This window comes from Filobasidium floriforme (assembly GCF_021052385.1).
Source record: "Filobasidium floriforme strain CBS 6241 chromosome Unknown HD553scaffold_11, whole genome shotgun sequence".
Classification (NCBI taxonomy): domain Eukaryota; kingdom Fungi; phylum Basidiomycota; class Tremellomycetes; order Filobasidiales; family Filobasidiaceae; genus Filobasidium; species Filobasidium floriforme.
In genome coordinates, this window is record NW_025763632.1 from 124,427 (window position 1) to 142,363 (window position 17,937).

The following is a 17,937-nucleotide window of genomic DNA, read 5'->3' on the forward strand; positions in this document are numbered from 1 at the left end:
CGTTTCGGTCGATTCAGCTCACAGCAAGTTACAAGCAGGACATCGGGAGTCAGGGATCTCGTCGCATGGATCCAGCAGACGAAGACGATAGAGTTGCGAGAAACGTATGAGAAATCTGTCGCGTACAAGGGGGGGGGTACAATAGTGTTCCTTGACGTCTGTCGTAGGCGTTACATTCGGTCAGTTTCCCGCCCATCCTCTCATCCTTGTCATTTCGACGCTCTGCTTTCTTCAACCCCTGCCAGTAATCCGTCCTGGAGCCTACTTCTTGCCCTTCTTCTGAACCAAGGTGAACCCGTCGTCGTCCACCACGGGCTCCTGTTTCTCCTTGGGCTGAGCCGGAGCCGCCATCTCGATGTCCTCGTCGTCCGAAGATCCCTCACTATCGGGCAGAGGGTTCCCATCCTCATCCAACTCCTCGTCGTCGTCCCCGTTGCCCTGAGCCTGGACCTTTTTGCTCCCCGTCGTCCTGACCAACTCTTCCAACTCGTCCACCATCGCCTGGTCACCCTTGACCACCTTTTTCCAAAGCTTGACGACATCCCCGGCCACTTCGTCGGCAGAGCCATCGTCTAGATCCACCTCGAACTCGTCGCTGACCATGCCTTCGAGCATCTCGGCGAGATCGTCTTGATCGACGAGCTCGGCGAGCTGTTCCTCGGTCATCTTGGGCTCGTTCGCCTTGGGTAGACAGCTCTCAAAGTAGTCGACGACCTCGCTAATCATCCAGGTCCTCTTCTCTTTCGAATCGGGTCCGCCCCATTCTTCGCTCACAGCGAGACGCAATGCAGGCCAGAGGGTGAAGAGGGCGATCGTTCCACGCGCAAACAGGGCGATGTCGGGAGTGGCAGGTGATGATGAAGCCATGATGTGTTGAAGGTATCAGAGATTGGGCAATTGTATGGCTTGATAGTTGATGAATTCCACGGGGAGAAATGTGTGTGTGATGTGAGTTGCTTTAACGAGGAGGCGAAATGAAAAGAATAGCGAGCTGCAAACTGAACGTCAGCTAAAAAGTTGAGCAGCGCTACGGTTTCCGAGGCTCTGCTGCTGCGTCATGTCACTTGCAAAGACCTCACGTGACCCGTATTACGTGCGTGAGCGTTTCAGGCATAGGAGGTCATGGCATAATTCTTATCGTATACAACGCTGGATATTATGCTTGGTCTAAGAGATATAGGCTCGAGAGTAGAGCACGCCGTCGGTTACCTTGTACAACTGTCGGAATGTATGATTCGGGGAACGAGGGGGGAGAGGGTTTATGCGACGCGACGATGTCGATCTAAGACGCAACCCGTTGAGGGGGTGGTGCATGTTGTCCGGCGACGACTCGACCTTTCTTCATCGGGACCTTTTGGTGTATCGGCTCGACGAAGTTTTCCGGAGAGAATTCAAACTCCTGTTCCGGAAACGACACAAACGTGCTGCTCGGTAACCGAAAGTCACCGAAGGAGGGCAACCTTTCCGTTGGCGAGATCCAACCGCCATCGTCCAGCCCGCCAGCCTCGGACACCCGACGACTCTGCATCGATTCGAAAGTCCCGTCGATCGACTGCATGTAATTAGGGGTCCTGATGCTGGGCTGGTAATTATCGTTCCGGTTATCAAGGGGAAGTCCGGCAGCAGAGAATGGGGTGCTATAGTCGAAACTTCGACCTGACCAGTTCCCTGAATTCGGGAAGCCACCATTCACAGGGCTCAGCGGCGTAGCCTGGGCAAGGGGCGGACCCTGATGCACCGACGAGTAGGCCGGTGGCCTGTTCATATGAGGCTGTTGTTGTTGTTGCTGCAAGGAAGAGACGGGCACCTCGATAGTAATGTACCCCGGACGCGAGGAAGGATACTGGTTCGGCTGCTGGTAATATCCTCCAGGTTGTTGATAAGCTGCATCGGAATGCTGATGGTGCATCTCGGGCTGTAGTGAGTGGTACGGATTGTTGTGCCATTCCGACGCGATTTGACTGGCGACGGACCCAGAAAAGTTTCGCGGCGAGATGTACGTCGTCGAATCCTCGATGGGTACTGTCGCAATTCGAGAGCATAAGGTCGATGTTCGCGGACGACAGGCAAGCTTGCACGTCGACTCACCACTTAGATCTGCCCATTGGTTTACCAAATCGGTTGGATCTGACGCCCAGTTGACCGTCTGCCGTCCATCAGTGTTCTCGACGTTGTCTTCCTCGAGAAGTCCCCACATCTCCGCCAATTCATTCTCCGTGACTCCGGGGATCTCGACGGGGGGTAATGGCTCCTGCTGCAAGGAACTCGGGCCCGGCTGTCCATATTGACCGGGGAAGTAGTCCGAACGCGATGAGTTGAGAGACTGGTAGGTGGGACCGGCCGAGATATCGGGGAAAGGAGCCGGCTCGAAGATGTAGGGAACGATGGATTGCGAATCGATCGCCAGTCCAGCTTCCGCAGGCGGTACTGAGGGAAACGACTGCGACTGCCAGAACCCCTGAGGAGTCGGAGCCGATCCAAATTCGGACAATTGGGCTGTAGAAAGCCCGGACGCGTCGGGCATATCGTGCAAGCGCGATTCGGGCTCAATTGGACCTCCCGAAGGTGGTGGCGCGACATACGAGTTGGCTATGGGATCAAATTTCACGGAAGGGATTGTAGAGATCACATGGTGAACAATTTGATCCGCAGCAGGAAATAGATAAGAGCATGCATGAGAGGCTTTTTCTGGTCAGCGAAGCTGCAGTGAAACACGGAGGCATACCCAGAGCCGGTTACTCACGGAGTTCTGGGATGATTCCCCAAAAGACCTGGTGCCCGTCCATGAACTCCTTGTTTGACTCGCCGCCATCATCTCTGGCCTTGCCCGCACGAGAAGCAGACGCAGGCGTCTTGCGAGGCTTCCTAGCGCTCTTCTTGGGCGAACGCGGGGTAACCAAATGACGCTGGGTTGATGAACCTTCTTGGAGGTCGCACTGCTCTTCTTTGGCCAAGGTCTGGATAGTAGGTGCGGATTGTCGAGGAGGTCTCACTCGAGGCTTCCTCGGTCCTAGCGAAGCGACAATGCTATCAGTCTCGAGATGGAGACCTGGCCATCGATCCGACTCACTCATCGCCTTGTCCAGGGCCTTTTCCTTGCGCGCCAGTGCCTTCTCCCTGTCTTTCTTCTCCTTGAGTTTGATCTTGTCCTCCTTCTTCATGGGCTGGTACTTGTAGTTCGGGAAATCACGTTGATGCTGTCGAACGATAGAGATAGAACGGCCGTGTCAGCCAATTGCCCAGCATCCAAGCCGAGAACGCGATCCCTCACCTCCATCTTCTTGATCTCTGCTAAGCGATCATACTTGGCCTTGACGTCTTTCGGCTCCTTTTTCCACTGCTCTGCGATTATTCTACTGATCTCCGCCTGAGGAGGGCCTTTAGAAGGCTTGACTGGTGATTTTTCGCCCTTTTTGCCCTTTTTGGCTTTGATCGTATCCTCGGTAGAACCGGTCGGACGAGAAGCCGCAAAGCTGGCGAGCGAGCCGATCTTGTTGTACTCTCTGATCCGATCGGACCGATATAGAATCCAGGCGTTGGGCGGTCGCCTAGTCTTTTCCGGGGCGGCCACAGGAGGCGTGGTCTCCCGTGTATCTGGAGGCGCCTCGTCGTCCTCGTCCACATCCCGTTCAGGCGAGTCGTCGTATCGATCTTGAAACGCGCGGTCTGGCGAGTTAGAGGTGAAGGACGACGGCCCCGAGATTATTGGGGATGTCAAGGTGGTCGACGGTTCTGTATAGGAGAAAGGTTGTCCGAGATTTTCCGGCGTGGGATACGTGCTAGCGTGTGCTGGCATCAATTGAGGAAAGGCGTGCCCGGTTTGGGGGTCAAAGTTCATCGTCGGTGCGCTTGCCGACGGCATGGGGAAACCAAAGTTTTGGTAGTCCTCATGTTGGAAGGTCTGGCGGTACGAGTTGGCACTGTCAGGCAGTGTCGAGTCGACACCGGTAGGACTGGTCGACTTGGACCTGAGGGCTGGATGATTGTTAGGCCGCAAGCTCGACCCGACGTAAGGGAAGGGCGACGGCCGGGATTGCCTGGAAGAGGTTGAAGGGGATTGTGGCATTCTGCTGTAACAAGATGGCTGCGTGGATCGACAAGGCGAAATGCGAGTATCAGACTATGGTCTCTCTTCTCTCGCTCTCCCGAGAATATAGTCTGGACAATGCGAAAAGGTATGCTTACGAAGTTGTCGATTGTCGATGTAGGCGGAGAATTTCACGTCGTTCCGGTTCGCTCGATGACGATACGATGGTGGTTGGTTGACCTCGATCTCGACAACAAAGAGAGCAAAGGGGTGTCGTAAGTGGATCAGGAGGGAAGGCCGTTTCGCTATCTCGCTACCTCAAATCTCTTTGTTCGTCTTTTGTGTTTTGACGTCTTGATCAAAACAACGGCCAACGGACAAGGTGCAAGGAGATGTCGATGGTGTGTGTTGTTCGAGTTGCGAGTGTTTGATGAGAGCAGATTTTGATGGGATTCGATCAAAGTCCGCGGGCGGGGGAGGGTTGATGACCTTTGTATCGAAGAACCTTTCCGTCCTTCTCACGCTTGCGAATGACCGCTCGACCCGAAAAAAGGTGGGAGGGGGGGGTGGATCGTTTTTGATGATCACGATCCCTGCTCGTCGTCGTCGTCGTCGTCGTGCCCGGCGCAATTGGGGCCAGAACGTCTCACAAGTTTCAGACGCGAATCAAATCTGATTTGAGCCCGTCGTCCTTTGGTCGTATTGTCACTCGATCACTCGTAAAGGACCCCTCCTTTGGATGTTTCGTCCACAAATGTGATGATGCGGGTGATCCAAAGATGAGCTGATGCTGATGCGGTGATCCCCTTTATTTCCCTGCCTCTTCTTCCGATCGACCGACCCTGTCGAGGCTAATATCCCAAGGCAAGAGGAATGCTTGGACCGGAAAACTCTCGATACGGCGGCCCGGGGACTAAACAACGTTCTGGCAGAAAACCCACTGGGCGAGGTTCCGCGACAAGCTGTTCTTGGTGAAGGGGTGAGAGGGAGGTAAGGCGATTCAGGTATATACCGATCGCGATGTTTAGCGAGTAGGCCGACCGTAATGGACGTCGTAGACAAACGAAGGGAATCTCGATCGAGCTTTCGCGATGTTATCTGATGGAAATCACCGGGATCGACGTGTTTCCACTTGGGCAGTACCCTGCAAGCCTATAAGCGAGCCCTGTGACCCTACTGCGATATCTGGCAACCGAGGACCATCGACTGATCGACAGACCTCCCGGATGAAGACGACGACGAGCCACCGATTGCACGATCTGCACAGACTCTCTGATGAAACTTATCTCATGCCCGAGGTAGCGGGGAGAACGTACACGGACGCACGACGGCTCTAGACGGTGAGTTGTCGGTCCTCGGGAAGAGCAAGCGAGTCAGACCAGATAGAGCGACAGGTACATTAGATCATGCGTGGCCTCTCGGCTCCCCCGTCCCTTTTTTGACATCCCGCAGCTCCCTTCTGGTCTTCCAGACGGTTCGAGTGCATATCGCCATGTCTTCGCTTCGCCTAATCGGCCCAATTGTGAAAGTTTGTCGACAACGCGACAACGTGATTTCTTCTGCGCCAAGCTTTGAGACCCAGGTGGATAGCGCGACAAAGGTCGCCGTCCGTGGGCCGAGAACAACATCTCGATTGGAATCGCGAGACGGTCCTCTCTGCCTCGGGCCGGAAAGCCACGGTCTGGTGGATCGCTGACCATGTGCCTCCCTTTCTTCTGAGACGGTTCGGTCATGTCTCGCCCAAGACGCGTGGACGCGTAGAACCGATGTGAATCATTCAAGAACAAGCCAAATGCGTGCTAACGGAACGCCGAAGAAAGCGTACAAATCTCGCTTCGGCGCTGGTCACCAGCTCACCAGCCATGCAGCCACCAATATCAAAAGCAAATGCCGAAACTGGCTAATCTGACAAGGAATTTACGGTTCAAATCGAACGTGCAGGGGAGTTCTGAACTGCGATCGATGTGTATCCACCCGATCTCAGCCGCGGGTTTGGCCCACGGATTTGTATGTTCGCGCGCTCAAGTGGCATTCCAGAATACAACTTCTGGCGAAGTGGGCAGCGCCGCTTCGACCTTGGTCGGCTCCCATCCCGCCTTGGCATCCTCGCCGTGCTGCTCGATGTGCTTTTGCGCTTCTTCCTGCGACACCACGGAAACCTCAATGAACTTCATGTGAGCCTTGATGTAAGGGAGCATCGACTTGATGGCGTCAAACTCTGAAAAGGGCAAGGCGCGCTCGAAGACGACAGGTCCGCTCTGCTGGAGGGATCTCTGTCGAACGCGGAAGTGACCGGGATCGGGATATTGCCACGGCGGTCAGTTAATCCGAAACCGCTCACGCGCACGAGACTAGGGGACTCCCCAACCGGCTTGCTCCGGTGGATCGAGCACTCACCTTTGTGGTCTGCAAGAACGGCATGGCCTTCTTATCCTTGAGCAATCCGGCCTGCTCGAGAGCCGCTCGAAGATTCTTGTCATCGATTGCTCGACCCTCCGATTGGCTCGCCTGGTATTCTGCCTTCAGAGCGTCCATGACCTTGCTCTGCCATGCCGGATAAGACGTGGCCACGATGATTCTAGCACTACGAGGCTTGCTGGGGTCAAACGCGACGGTCTTGCCCTTGCTCTTCTTCTTGGCCATGGTCGCCTCAGCCGATCGCATCGATCCGATGACACCACGCATGTACTCGAGTTGCTTCAGCACGGCTTCGTTCTCGGCGCCGTCCACCTCGGGCCAGAGCGCTTCCTGCACTGAACCACGCTCCTGACAGATGTCTCGCCACATGAACTCGGCGAAGTGGGGAATGATGGGTTGGGTGAGCAGAGCCAAGGTCTTGATCCACTCGAAGATCAGATCGCCATGCATCCCCGATCCACCGTTCTCAGGAGCCGTGACCTCGCGGTACCAGTTTCGCGCGGTCTCAAATTCGTAGAATCCGGTTCGAAGCGCTTCCTTGTAGAAGGTACTATAAAGAAGGCGCGCCGATGTTTTCAGCGAGGTGGATCTTTTCGTGTCTGCGTCTCAGATTTGACTCACGCGGTGTACGCGTTTTTAGTTTGGAGCGTGAGAGCCTGCATCTCGAGCTTGAAGGCCTCGTCGTGTGTATTGAAATCCCCGGAACGCATCTTGCCTTGCTCGCGAGCCTGCTTCATTTCCTGTAAAATAGCAGATTCGATCAATGGGTGCTCGAGCTTAGTGGTCGTAGACATTGTGCTAACCGAAGCCCATTCCATGGATGTATGAAGTCGCAGGATAGCGGCGTTTGCAAGCAATTCCTCGAAGCTGTGCGGGAAACCGTGTTAGTAGCTTCACGGATTCGGTGCTTCATGTTGTCGACCCACTTGGCATCTCCAATCTCGTCTCCCGAATCGGCCAAAGTCAGCCTCGTGGCATCGGCACCGAACTTTTTCACGGCCTCGCTCAGGGTCAAGAAGTTACCAGTACTCTTGCTCATCTTCTTCCCGTTCAACATCAAATGACCGTTGGCACGCATGGAAAGCGGCCACTTGTCCTCGGGGAAGATGGCAGAATGGACGTAGATGCAGAATGTCAAATGATTGGGAATCAAGTCCTTTCCTGATGACCGGATGTCCATGGGGTAAAAGTACTCCAAGTTGTACCTGAGCTGAGCGGCCTTCTCACGGTCGATGGCCGCATCTTCGGGCAGCTCCTTCCCTTGCATGATGTATCGCCAAACGTCGTCGGTCATGTCTTCTGGCTTGATACCAAGAGGTCCAGTCTCGTTTCCGAAGATGTTGCCACCTGTAGATCAGGCGACGCTGGGGTCAGTCAAGCGCGATGTTACGGTCACGTCGGCGCATCTTCGCTTACCCTGCAGGAACTGGGACACGGTGTAGTAAGCCATGTAAACGGTTGAGTCGCTCAACGATTCAACCAAGAACTGAGGGTCCCAAGGAAGTTTTGAACCAAGACCGTAAGATCGAGCACAGGCCCATTGGTTGAGCCAATCGAGAACTCCCTGGAAACCGTTCCTCGTCTCCTGGAAGTAAGTGTTCATACGATCGAGCAAGCTGCGCCGGGAGAGATCGATGGTTAGTCTGGCGGGGGGCTCGTCAGTCATTCAAACGTCGACTTGCAGTTGAGCCCGAGCCTTCCAGTCCTCTACACCATAGTCCAGGTACCACTGGTCACACAAAGCGACGACACATTCATCCGCGCTTCGACTCATGACCTGGTTCTCGGGCTCCGCATAGGCAAATGCCAGCTTGGCATCGATCATTTGTTGTCGAACCTTGGGCTTGGCATCGTGGACAGCCTCTCCCTTGAAGTCTCCGACCAACATCTTCCCGTGATTGAAGCCCTCCTTGTAGGCGACGTCCTTGGCTTCAGCCAACAGGACCTTGTCCTTTTGCGAGTTGATCTTCATCTTTTGGACGAGAGACTCTGCGATCAAGTTACCGTGGTTAGGTGTCTCGATGACAGGGATGATATCGGCAGCGACCCATTCCGGCTTGATCTTGTAGTACTCAGGCTTCTTTCGAAGATCAGCGAGGGTTGCGTAGTCGTCTGGCGAGTCCGAGGGCACACACGAAACGACAGCGGTACCCTGAGCGGAGCGACAATGGCGAGGTTCAGTGACTATCCACCTTGTTTCCCCTAATGATGACACTCACCTTGGTAGCGAGGACACCTTCCATGGGAAGAACATAGACCTCCTTGTGGAAGCCAAAGGGAGGGGAGACCTTGGTCCCGACGAGGTCCTGACCCGTCACATCGGCAAGCTTGACGGTCTTGCCCCTCTCCTCAAAGATGCCCTGGAAAGCCATGTTTCGAGCAGCTCGATCAGAGATAACGTAAGCCTCGTTCTCGGAGGCCTGGTAGACACCGTAAGTGATGCCGGTTCCGACGAAACAGTTGGTCTGGCCGTACATGGTCTCCGGTCGAAGGGTTCCAGCGACAAGAGAGACCTTCTTGCCCTTTACGGCGTCCTTGACATTCTGGGGCACGGTTTCGTTCCACTCCAAGACCTCCATCTTAATAGCGGTGTACTCCTGAGGTCCGACTCCCTCACCAGACGAACGGTCATGGTCCATGCAAGGCTGGTCATCCTTGGGCGAGTAGATGGTATACCTCTCGCCAAACTTGATTCGACCCTGAGCATAAAGCTCGTTCATCTGCCACCGAACGAAAGAATCGTAGTAGGGGTTCACGTCGGCTGGTAGAGAAGAACGCCCTTGATGAGTGATTGAACCATTTCTCGTCCACGAATCCGTAACAGCCATACTTGTGACAAACGATCGCCTCCAGTCGATACGAGCTCCCAAGGCGTTGCAGTCATTCTAAAAGCTCGCCCGGGTACAGTTCAGTATCTAGTGAATTTCCCACGAGCAGCCCGGCTAAAGCTCACCTTGGCGATGGGAGGGAAGTACTTCATCCACTGCTCGGGTTCGGCAAACTTTTTGATCTCCTCTCGTGGTATTCCAATCAATTCCATGATCTGGAACTGGTATTGCAAGCCGGTACTCTTGGCGGCCAGTTTACCCTTCTTTCCCTTGGAAGGGTCGCTCGACACCGGTTTAGCGGGAGCGGCGACGTCGGCCTGGCCTTGAGGAGCGGTGGGCTCGGGGATAGCCTCGTCAACGTCCTCCGGGTCCTTGTAACCTGAGAAGTCTTCGCCGAACAACTCCATCTCTCGGATCAGCTTGTCCACCGACGACTGTCCATAATCGATCAACGCAGAGTCAGCTAGACCGACAGTGTACACACCTGTCGACACGATCTGCCGACTGACCTTGATGGGCATACCGGTCAAGTGGAATCCCATAGGGAACAGGGCCTTCTTGCCCAACATTCGCTCGAAACCACAAGCAAATTCGATCTTGCTGATGGTGAACGCGTGACCCAAATGCAGAGATCCGTTCATATAGGGATAAGGGAACGTTCCCATCCACTTGGCCTGCTGAGCTCGGATCTCGGATGGCGTGGGTGCCTTGCCCGAGACCGACTCGAGGTAGGTGCTAGCCGGAGTAGGAGCATCGATCTCGAAGAGGTTCTTCTCAGCCCATCCGGCTTGAGCCTTGCGTTCGAGCTCGACGAGGTAGTCTCGCTTGGCAGTCTATGTATCGAGCGAGATGAAACCGTCCATCAGCTCGAGCATCCCTCAAACGCTTCGACGAACATCTCGCGACGGTTGACTGACTTTTTTCAGATCCAAAGTGTCGCCGGACTGAGCAGCAGCGGCGGCACTAGCCATCTTGGAGGTGTCTTGCTTTGTACTGGCGAAATGGGTTTGCAGAGGTAGTGAAGAGGCTAGACGCACGAAAGAGGTGCGCTTCGTATATAGAACTTGTCGTAAAGGATTGAACAGCGGTTTCGTCAAAGCGATCCGCAGCGGTATTTTGGGAGCTGGTGTCTATCTATATCCTTGGGTGTCCAGGCAGGTTCGAGTCATAAAGCTATAGCTAGCTAGCCAGGATCGACATGCAGCATGGGATATGATCATCTCCTTTCATCCCCACCTATTCCTCGCTGAACCCTCCCTGTTGCCCGAATTATCCGTTTGACTCGCGTTGACTCTCGCTTTTCACGTGATCAGAGGCGCACGCCAAGGTTCGGGTTTCAGGCCGGTGCGATCGTACATCGAGCTCGGATGATCGTGGGGTACAAGGAGTCGCCGAGTATATATCGTTATCATCTACAGCTCCATATCATCGTCATCATCTCCACCTTCAGCTGATCGAACAAAATCGAGAATGCCTTGTCAGCACTCGCAACGTTATTTTCGATACAAGACACGCAATGCACACTCACCTCCGACCGAGTTCAAAAAGCTCATAAAGTCCAGCTCCTTCTGCGTCTCGGCGTCCATGGTCACGGGCACAACGGACCCCTTGATCTTCTGTCCCTTGGCCCCCGTCTCGGTCTTTTTCTTCTTCTTGACCTCGACCCGCTTGGGTTGGGTGACGTTCATCGAACCAAACATCGCCGCCGCGTCAAACATGTCCTCGTCCGCCGCTCGCTCCTGCTTTTCGGCCTCCCGGCTCCGTTTGGCCTGTTTCTTGGCCTTTTGTTTGAGCGCCTTGCGGTCGAGCGGGTTGAGGTTCGGGTTGTTGGGCAACAAGGCCCTTTCTGCCGGAGTGAAGAGTGCTAGAGGATTTATCCGGGGTAATGTAGATCCCGAGGAAGTCGCGCTGGGCGCATAAGTCGATGTTGAAGGTACGTGAGTGAAAGCCGGGATAGTGGCGGATGGTCCTGCTGCCATTCGGTCCAAAAGGCTGCATCCACGTATTGTCGATCAGCGATAATGAAGCAAGGTATCAGTCGGCTTGCGACTCACTCTTCATCGACCGGCATCTCTGGCGGTACGTCGTCGATTCCCACATCGTCAACATCATCCAGCTCGTCATCGACCGGTTGCCCGACCAGACCCGGAGCCTCATCCACCCACTCATCCTCGTCAAACTCGCCACCTCCGAACGAAGCAAACAAGCCATCCAGATCAAATGCCTGTCCAAGCCCGGTCAAGATGGCATCTCCATCCTGTTGGCCGTTCTCGACTTGCATCTCTCCCTCGACAGCAGGGATGCCCAGCTCTGTCTCTTTGGTGAGATTGGCCGAGGGGTGGATCTTGGGCGGTTCAGTGTGGTAGGGGATCTTGCCGGCGTTCCAATCTCGTAAGATTGCCGTGGCAGCGGCGATGAGGTCGGGGATACCTCCCTGTCATACCTGAGATGTCAGACGGGTCATAGTAGCTAACCAAAACGTTCCAACTCACCTTCCCCAGCCTTCCTCGGGTCAAAGCAACCCTGACCAAGAACTCGGTGACATTCTTGTACTCTGGCACCTCGTAAAGCTCCATCATCTTGCTCACTTCCACCCTCCTTAAGATTTCCTCGACAGCGGCCATAGGATCCTCCACCTCTTCCACCTTGACACAGTTCCTCAACAAGACCGCCCCCTTTCGTTTTCCCTTTTCCGACTCATCCAGCGCCAGACCCATCCGGTCGAAATCGTCCAGCACGACACCGGGACAATCGAGCACCTTGACCCCCTTGTCGAGGACGACTTCTTGCATGACCCTCGTCTTACCCGGCATGGCGGCCACCGGACAAGCTCGGGAACGTTTGAGCGAGTTGATGAGGGAGGATTTACCGACGTTGGGGTAACCGATGAAACCGACCGTCAAGGTCTGATGAGGGTGGGTCGATGCATATTTCTTGAGGAGTTGTAACAGGGCCGGTGCTCCGAGGGAGGCCGAGGTGGTAGGAATAGGATCGGACGAATTCTTGTGTGCAGAAGTCGACGAGGTCGCGCCCAAAGGGGTCTTGGATGATGTGGCATTCGTAGACAGGTGGATGGCGGCTTGCGAGAGGTTTTGCCGCTGAGATTGTGTGGACGACTTGAACGGCATGACCGGGAAGGAATGGCGGAGGTGTTTCAACCATGCTTCAAGGTTTTCTCTTGGTACCAGGTCTATACAGTTGAACCGCCACTCGTCTCAATGGTGTTCGTTGGGCTCAGTCAGTACCCCCGAAACTCACCAATCTTGTTGACCACGCCCATCAACCTTTTCCCCTCGGATTCCTTCTTCCTGACCTCCTCCTCTACCCATCTCGATCTGGTACCCTCTGGATCCCTCGCATCGAGCACCTGGACGATTACATCGCTCCGATCGATGACCTTTTTCAACTCTCTCGTGAAAGCTCTTGTGGACGAGTCTCGCAACGCGGACAAGTGTTCCGTCGAGGCGAGCGTCGAGAAGGGATCCGCCGGGCCAGCGATTTCGGGGAGATCATCGATGAGAGGTTTTGTGGATGTCGAGGTAGCTAGGAGATGACGCATAGTCTGTTCGTTCCTAGCGGCTCCCTGCAAACCCCTTGTCTCAGCTGCAGAATCATGAGCCAGCCGGCCAGCGTCCAAACTCACCCTCGCGGCTTTGGCAGACTTGGCATCGACAGTGCGTTGCAGTCCTTTCAGCTTGGGCACCCCGAGCTCCTTCTGAGTCTTCTTTTTCGGCTGAGGTACATCTATCCGCTTGTTCTTGGACTTGTTCTGAGATTGTTTGTCTGTGTGAGCGGGCTAATGTGAGCTTTGTACGGCACGTCATCGGTACAGGGAGCACAACTGACTGGCTTTCGGCATCTTTGAATTGTTTTCAAGGTTGTTTCCCCAATGGTGATCGATCGAGGTGTAGCTCGAATAGGTAGAGGTGAGTGTCGGTCGTGGGTCACTCGGATGGATTATCGTCGTTCGCAACTTCTGAAATCGCCTCCACCTGCCTCCTCCCCTCCCTCGGCATAAATTTGCTTCCGTGTGACTTCCCCCTCCCTGAATCACGTGACATTACATTTTATCGGTCATCTCAGCATCGAGTACCAAGGTTGACAAGTTCGAAAGTTCAGACTCGTAAGCAAGAATTCGCTTTGGAATCGCCTGATCCTCCTCGACCTCTCACTAGACTCGCCTTGATATAGACAACGATGGCAAAGAAATCTCAGACTCCTGCCGCCGTAGCGAAATCCGCTGGCAAACCCGCCAAAAAGGTCGAAGTCAAGGCCAAGAAGCCGGCCGTGGCCACACCCACCAAGACTGCCGTTGCTCCCGTCGTGACTGAAGAAGAAGGGGAAGAAAACTCGGACGACTTTGAGGATGTCGAGTCCGATGATGAGGACGAGGATAGCGACGAGGACGACGAGTACGATGGTGTGACTGAGGAAGGGATGGAAAGGCTCATGAAGCTGCTCGGAAAGGACGGGTTGAACGAATTCGACATGGACGTTCTGTCGAGCGTGGCTGGAGGCGAGGAGGAGGACGATGACGATGAAGCTGACGAGGAGGAGCTCGAGTACGGGAGTGGGGATGGTAGTCAGCTCGGTGGTGACGACGATGACGAAGATGAGGAGGACGAGGAGGATGAGGACATGGATGAGGCCGAGGAAGACGTTCCTGCCGCTCTCAAGACCGTACGCTTCAGCATCGCACCATGGCCCGCTCTTACTCTGCACACTCGACTGACTAGTATGTCCTTCCGTTTTCTTGCAGAAGACGACCGCTCAGATCGAGGAACAGACCGCCGATGATCTCGCTCTCGACGAGGTCGAGTCAAATTACAGCGTCGACGAGGATGCCGTCCCCGCCCGCAAGGTTGTCGTCAACAACAGGGTATGTCCGGCAGTCTCACATCGAGATGATAGCTTGATATCGAGAACCAAAGACTAATATATTGTGGTTGTCCTGGGCAACAGGCTGCCTTGACACAATACGCCGACGAGATGAACATCACCAAGGTTATGCCATGGGGAGAACACTTGACCCTGACCACGAGGGAGACTTTGGAGGATGTCGACCCGAACGACGACTTGAAGCGAGAAGTCGCCTTGTGAGTCTCGTCAACGGCACAAGCTGGGTGACAGGCCGTAACAATCGCTCATGTGACAACACTTCTGCCTCGCAGTTACAAGCAAGCCCTCTCGATCGTCGATCGAGCTCGCAAGCTCTGTAAACAAGCCGACATCCCCTTTACCCGCCCCAGCGACTACTACGCCGAGATGGTCAAGTCCGACGTCCACATGGAACGTGTCCGAACCCGCCTCGTCGACGAAGCCACGGGGATCAAAAAGTCAGAAGCTGCCAAGAAACAACGTGATCTCAAAAAGTACGGGAAACAGATCCAGCACGAAAAGCTCAAGCAGAGGGTACAAGATAGGAAGGGAATGGATGAGAGGATCAGGGGAATCAAGAGGAAGAGAAAGGATGGTGTCGAGGTGGGCGACGAGGGCGAGTCGAGCGCGTTCGATGTTAGGGTGGAGGATGCGATCGAAGGGCGCGGCGGACGGGATGGCGGGCGGGGAGGTCGAGGTGGCAAGGCGGACGGCAAGTCCAAGGTGAGTCGATTCGTTCCAGGTGTTTCGGGCAAAGCGCTTTGCCGATCCAAGGACTGACCTAAACTTGCGTCTCCTCGTGCTAGATGCCCCGACACGCAAGAGATGCCAAGTTCGGAATGGGAGGTGGCGGTCGACGATCGAAACAGAACACCCGGGAGAGCACCAACGATTTCGGCGGGTCGACGAACAAGGGCGGCAAGCCCGGCAAGCCTGGGCCCAAGAGCGGAGCCAAGAGTAGACCGGGCAAGTCGAGGAGGAACAAGGGGAGGAACTGATTGGACCATTAGGTCGATGTCGGGGTCGGGCGTCCTTGACTGTATATTGTACTGTTTTAACGTTTTCTTTGCCCTGTCTGTCCGATTATAGTCATTCCCGCCTGCTTCAGACTGCTGGACTGGACTGAGACGTGTTCTAAAGATATAGCACAGTGGCAAGTCCCATACTGAGGCAATTCCCTCCAGATGAAGCGTTCATTGACGTTCTGACTCGTGATACAAAAGACCATTGATACGAGTACAGGGTTTACTAAAGGTATTGAAATGACAGGGTATGAAAGTCGGTATCGGTTACAAACCATCATGACGAAAGGCTGCCCAGCACCTTCATAGCCAAGACCTTGAGGATCTATAGTTCCAGAAACATTGCATACGACTCAGATCCCGATCCTTGCAATGTCGGAGCCTCGTCGTGTCGACTCACCTCGGCTTTAGCCCCAGGATCCAATGTGACAAACACCTCGGCCACGCTCTTTCCCTTGGCATCCCTCACAGCACCCAATCTGTTTCCGAGTGCGGCACCCGCTACAGCTCCTGGTACATTGGCGACGATGAAGCCGAGGCTACAAGGACAGAAAAGAGGAAATGACGGACAGTGAGCTTGGTTTAGCAGAAGATGCCCGAACTACAGATATGCCCACCCTGCACCGGCCCCACCTCCGATCCAACTGTAGAACGGTCTTACGTGTGCAACCTCTGGTGCGAGCCTACAGAACAGAACAGAACTAATCAGTCTACTAGAAGACCTCACTATGATCTGCTGACAGCAGACCCACATGTCCTCGAAAACATCCCCAAACATCTTGTTCGGATCCGGCCTCCCATCCGCTTGAGTGTCTTTGCCCCCTCCCATCCCGAACATTCCAGCAAACGTGTTGAAGAACCCGCCGGATGACTTTCCCTGCTTCTTTTCGTCCTCGTAATCTTCCTCGTCTTCCTCATCATCCTCTTCCTCTTGCGCCTGTTGAGGCTTACGTGAGGATTTCCGGGCGTTGTTCATGTTGTTCATAAACTCTGCAAAGTCGAAGTCGGGGAATCCACCGGGAGGTCCTTGAGATTGTTGTTGATATCCTCCCGCCCCTGCTCCAGATGATGATCCGGCACCGCTACCGAACCCTCCTGTTCTGGATGATGAAGCACCACCTCCGAATCCGCCCCTCTGTCGTGCGAGGTTGTCATAATCCCTCCGACGTGCCGGATCGGACAAGACGTAATAGGCATCCGCTACCGCTTGAAACTTCTCGGTCGCACGTTTCTTCTCCGCTGGAGTGTGACCTTTGGGCAGTCGGTCTGGGTGGGTCTTCAAAGCTGTAAGACGAGGAAGGGACGAAAGAGTTTAGCGAAGCCTGTTTTGGAAGTGACGTGGAAGGTATGGCGACTTGCATTCTTTCTTGTAAGCTTGACGAATCTGATCGCTAGTAGCTTTGTCATTTACACCCTGAATATGGTGTGAGGTCAATGAGAGAAGATACGACTGTCAAGAGCGAGGCTCACGAGGATGCTGTAGTACTATGTGAACGAATCGAGACGGCTTGCGATCAGCGAAATGTAGAGAAGAGGCGTACGAGCGGCGAGTTCTCGACAACGCTTACCTGAGGGAATGACATCCTTGGATCTGTGGGTGTATGACTAGTCTGATAGACGCAGACCTTGATGGTAGATACTTGGCTAGTGGCTAGTGACACTGCGGGAGACCAGCCAATATAGACTCGATCATATACGGCACATTCAAGTTATATGGACCGTGAATACTATCAATATGAGATTGGCGTTTCATATTAGGTGTATATGAGGTGTATATTTTTGCCAAAATTTCATATTAGTCTCATACAGGGTGTACGTATATGAGATTAGTCCCGTCAGCCTCATACACGGCTCATATCGTCTTCCAAGTAATATGGACCGTGTATTGACCGTATATGACCCCCCGTCTATACGCTTCACCGACATCGTCACCATTACGTACAGCTCAGGAGTCTTAGAGGCCAGAACGTCAGAACCGAGGTCCAGTGAACAAACGACTAAGTCCCAAAGCCGACCCAGTCTAGAGTCGCAACGATGTCAGCGAGCCAGAAACTTAACGATGAACTGTAGTACCGTACCTCCGTCCTAGACCCTGGACCCCAACTTCTGCCTCCAACGGACCAGCGACCAGCACGGACGGCGGCAGGCTGTGTGACGGGATTGGCACGCATGCCTAGGTGCAAGAGAGGGGCTAGATGGGAGTTCAAGAAGTCGCTGGAGCAGGATGAGTGCTGCACCGAGAAGGCGCAACCCCCGTCCTCAAGTGAGTCTGGATCCCTGTCGCATCACGTCTCTGCCAGAACTGACCTCGGACCGCATGATGCTATCAGCGATCATGCTTCTGCCCCAAGTGCAGCAAGGGTGGTCGGGGATACCAGTCCGTAACGGATACCACTTTCTTTCGACACAACCCGCCAGGTAGACCTCCATATCCACCCCGTTTGGTCGGGATTGCTGCAACGCCTCCCGTACTCCTCCCTTCGTCTCCACTCGCACCTCGGAGACCTCTCAGTCAGCAGCCGGAGGCTCCGCCAATACCAGAGTCGCCAGCCGAAGAATGGCAAGACGATTACAGCTCGGTGGGAGGATGGTCGCCTGTAGCGATGGATGTGGAACCATCTGGACAGCACGATCTTGACGATGAAATGGAGCTAGGTGATGCAGAGCCTCTGTCGGACGAGGACGAGGACCTGGACTATCGGCGTGGATTTTCGGACGACGAAGATGAGCACGATCCGTACAACGAAGAGGGTGCTGCCCAGGA

The 17,937-nt window shown here is 54.5% G+C and overlaps 6 protein-coding genes across 6 annotated transcripts; 1 reads left to right on the plus strand and 5 right to left on the minus strand.

The window, feature by feature from the left end:
- Positions 1 to 21: 21 nt before the first annotated feature.
- Positions 22 to 1,096, minus strand: HD553DRAFT_311267 (putative 20S pre-rRNA processing of protein). The gene has a single exon (XM_046179949.1). It carries the CDS (start codon positions 865 to 867, stop codon positions 262 to 264), a length of 606 nt encoding a protein of 201 aa, XP_046036480.1. The 5' UTR covers positions 868 to 1,096; the 3' UTR covers positions 22 to 261.
- Positions 1,097 to 1,104: 8 nt separating this feature from the next.
- Positions 1,105 to 4,084, minus strand: HD553DRAFT_350032 (uncharacterized protein). Its single transcript, XM_046183503.1, has 5 exons — positions 3,272 to 4,084; positions 3,071 to 3,197; positions 2,744 to 3,010; positions 2,089 to 2,589; positions 1,105 to 2,022 (listed from the first exon to the last, which is right to left on the minus strand). The coding sequence occupies exons 1-5, from the start codon at positions 4,064 to 4,066 to the stop codon at positions 1,283 to 1,285; spliced, it is 2,430 nt and encodes an 809-aa protein (XP_046036481.1). The 5' UTR covers positions 4,067 to 4,084; the 3' UTR covers positions 1,105 to 1,282.
- Positions 4,085 to 5,780: 1,696 nt separating this feature from the next.
- On the minus strand, positions 5,781 to 10,476 carry HD553DRAFT_311271 (leucine-tRNA ligase). Its single transcript, XM_046179950.1, has 12 exons — positions 10,191 to 10,476; positions 9,783 to 10,106; positions 9,399 to 9,707; positions 9,276 to 9,330; positions 8,665 to 9,206; positions 8,128 to 8,597; positions 7,862 to 8,061; positions 7,372 to 7,792; positions 7,249 to 7,312; positions 7,067 to 7,185; positions 6,425 to 6,995; positions 5,781 to 6,300 (listed from the first exon to the last, which is right to left on the minus strand). Exons 1-12 carry the CDS (start codon positions 10,242 to 10,244, stop codon positions 6,049 to 6,051), a joined length of 3,381 nt encoding a protein of 1,126 aa, XP_046036482.1. The 5' UTR covers positions 10,245 to 10,476; the 3' UTR covers positions 5,781 to 6,048.
- On the minus strand, positions 10,471 to 13,248 carry HD553DRAFT_284409 (uncharacterized protein). The gene is made up of 7 exons (XM_046178201.1): positions 13,120 to 13,248; positions 12,917 to 13,056; positions 12,532 to 12,856; positions 11,766 to 12,463; positions 11,328 to 11,707; positions 10,802 to 11,265; positions 10,471 to 10,723 (listed from the first exon to the last, which is right to left on the minus strand). Exons 1-7 carry the CDS (start codon positions 13,130 to 13,132, stop codon positions 10,686 to 10,688), a joined length of 2,058 nt encoding a protein of 685 aa, XP_046036483.1. The 5' UTR covers positions 13,133 to 13,248; the 3' UTR covers positions 10,471 to 10,685.
- A 170-nt stretch (positions 13,249 to 13,418) lies between these two features.
- On the plus strand, positions 13,419 to 15,398 carry HD553DRAFT_311274 (putative rRNA processing-related protein). The gene is made up of 6 exons (XM_046179951.1): positions 13,419 to 13,953; positions 14,036 to 14,152; positions 14,236 to 14,369; positions 14,445 to 14,874; positions 14,958 to 15,304; positions 15,375 to 15,398. The coding sequence occupies exons 1-5, from the start codon at positions 13,471 to 13,473 to the stop codon at positions 15,147 to 15,149; spliced, it is 1,356 nt and encodes a 451-aa protein (XP_046036484.1). The 5' UTR covers positions 13,419 to 13,470; the 3' UTR covers positions 15,150 to 15,304; positions 15,375 to 15,398.
- HD553DRAFT_311277 (uncharacterized protein) lies at positions 15,287 to 16,983 on the minus strand. The gene is made up of 7 exons (XM_046179952.1): positions 16,742 to 16,983; positions 16,644 to 16,658; positions 16,533 to 16,587; positions 15,926 to 16,457; positions 15,791 to 15,856; positions 15,574 to 15,712; positions 15,287 to 15,498 (listed from the first exon to the last, which is right to left on the minus strand). Exons 1-7 carry the CDS (start codon positions 16,754 to 16,756, stop codon positions 15,451 to 15,453), a joined length of 870 nt encoding a protein of 289 aa, XP_046036485.1. The 5' UTR covers positions 16,757 to 16,983; the 3' UTR covers positions 15,287 to 15,450.
- Positions 16,984 to 17,937: the final 954 nt, after the last annotated feature.

What these genes read in the sequence shown, in the direction of transcription:
- HD553DRAFT_284409 (XM_046178201.1), bottom strand. An exon ending in CCCGAGGAAGGCTGGGGAAG is followed by an intron (nt 11,708 to 11,765) that starts GTGAGTTGGAAC and finishes CAGGTATGACAG; the next exon opens with GGAGGTATCCCCGACCTCAT. An exon ending in GAGATGCCGGTCGATGAAGA is followed by an intron (nt 11,266 to 11,327) that starts GTGAGTCGCAAG and finishes ACGTGGATGCAG; the next exon opens with CCTTTTGGACCGAATGGCAG.
- HD553DRAFT_311271 (XM_046179950.1), bottom strand. Translation starts at nt 10,244, where the DNA reads ATGGCTAGTGCCGCCGCTGCTGCTCAGTCCGGCGACACTTTGGATCTG. An exon ending in CGTGTCCCAGTTCCTGCAGG is followed by an intron (nt 7,793 to 7,861) that starts GTAAGCGAAGAT and finishes CCTGATCTACAG; the next exon opens with GTGGCAACATCTTCGGAAAC. An exon ending in ACTAAAAACGCGTACACCGC is followed by an intron (nt 6,996 to 7,066) that starts GTGAGTCAAATC and finishes CCTTCTTTATAG; the next exon opens with TACCTTCTACAAGGAAGCGC.
- HD553DRAFT_311277 (XM_046179952.1), bottom strand. An exon ending in TCAAGCTTACAAGAAAGAAT is followed by an intron (nt 16,458 to 16,532) that starts GCAAGTCGCCAT and finishes CTCGTCTTACAG; the next exon opens with CTTTGAAGACCCACCCAGAC. An exon ending in GGGGATGTTTTCGAGGACAT is followed by an intron (nt 15,857 to 15,925) that starts GTGGGTCTGCTG and finishes TCTGTTCTGTAG; the next exon opens with GCTCGCACCAGAGGTTGCAC.
- HD553DRAFT_350032 (XM_046183503.1), bottom strand. Translation starts at nt 4,066, where the DNA reads ATGCCACAATCCCCTTCAACCTCTTCCAGGCAATCCCGGCCGTCGCCC. An exon ending in CAGAGATCAAGAAGATGGAG is followed by an intron (nt 3,198 to 3,271) that starts GTGAGGGATCGC and finishes ATCGTTCGACAG; the next exon opens with CATCAACGTGATTTCCCGAA. An exon ending in GGGAATCATCCCAGAACTCC is followed by an intron (nt 2,590 to 2,743) that starts GTGAGTAACCGG and finishes TTGATCCCATAG; the next exon opens with CCAACTCGTATGTCGCGCCA.
- HD553DRAFT_311274 (XM_046179951.1), top strand. Translation starts at nt 13,471, where the DNA reads ATGGCAAAGAAATCTCAGACTCCTGCCGCCGTAGCGAAATCCGCTGGC. An exon ending in TTCCTGCCGCTCTCAAGACC is followed by an intron (nt 13,954 to 14,035) that starts GTACGCTTCAGC and finishes TTCTTGCAGAAG; the next exon opens with ACGACCGCTCAGATCGAGGA. An exon ending in TTGAAGCGAGAAGTCGCCTT is followed by an intron (nt 14,370 to 14,444) that starts GTGAGTCTCGTC and finishes TCTGCCTCGCAG; the next exon opens with TTACAAGCAAGCCCTCTCGA.
- HD553DRAFT_311267 (XM_046179949.1), bottom strand. Translation starts at nt 867, where the DNA reads ATGGCTTCATCATCACCTGCCACTCCCGACATCGCCCTGTTTGCGCGT.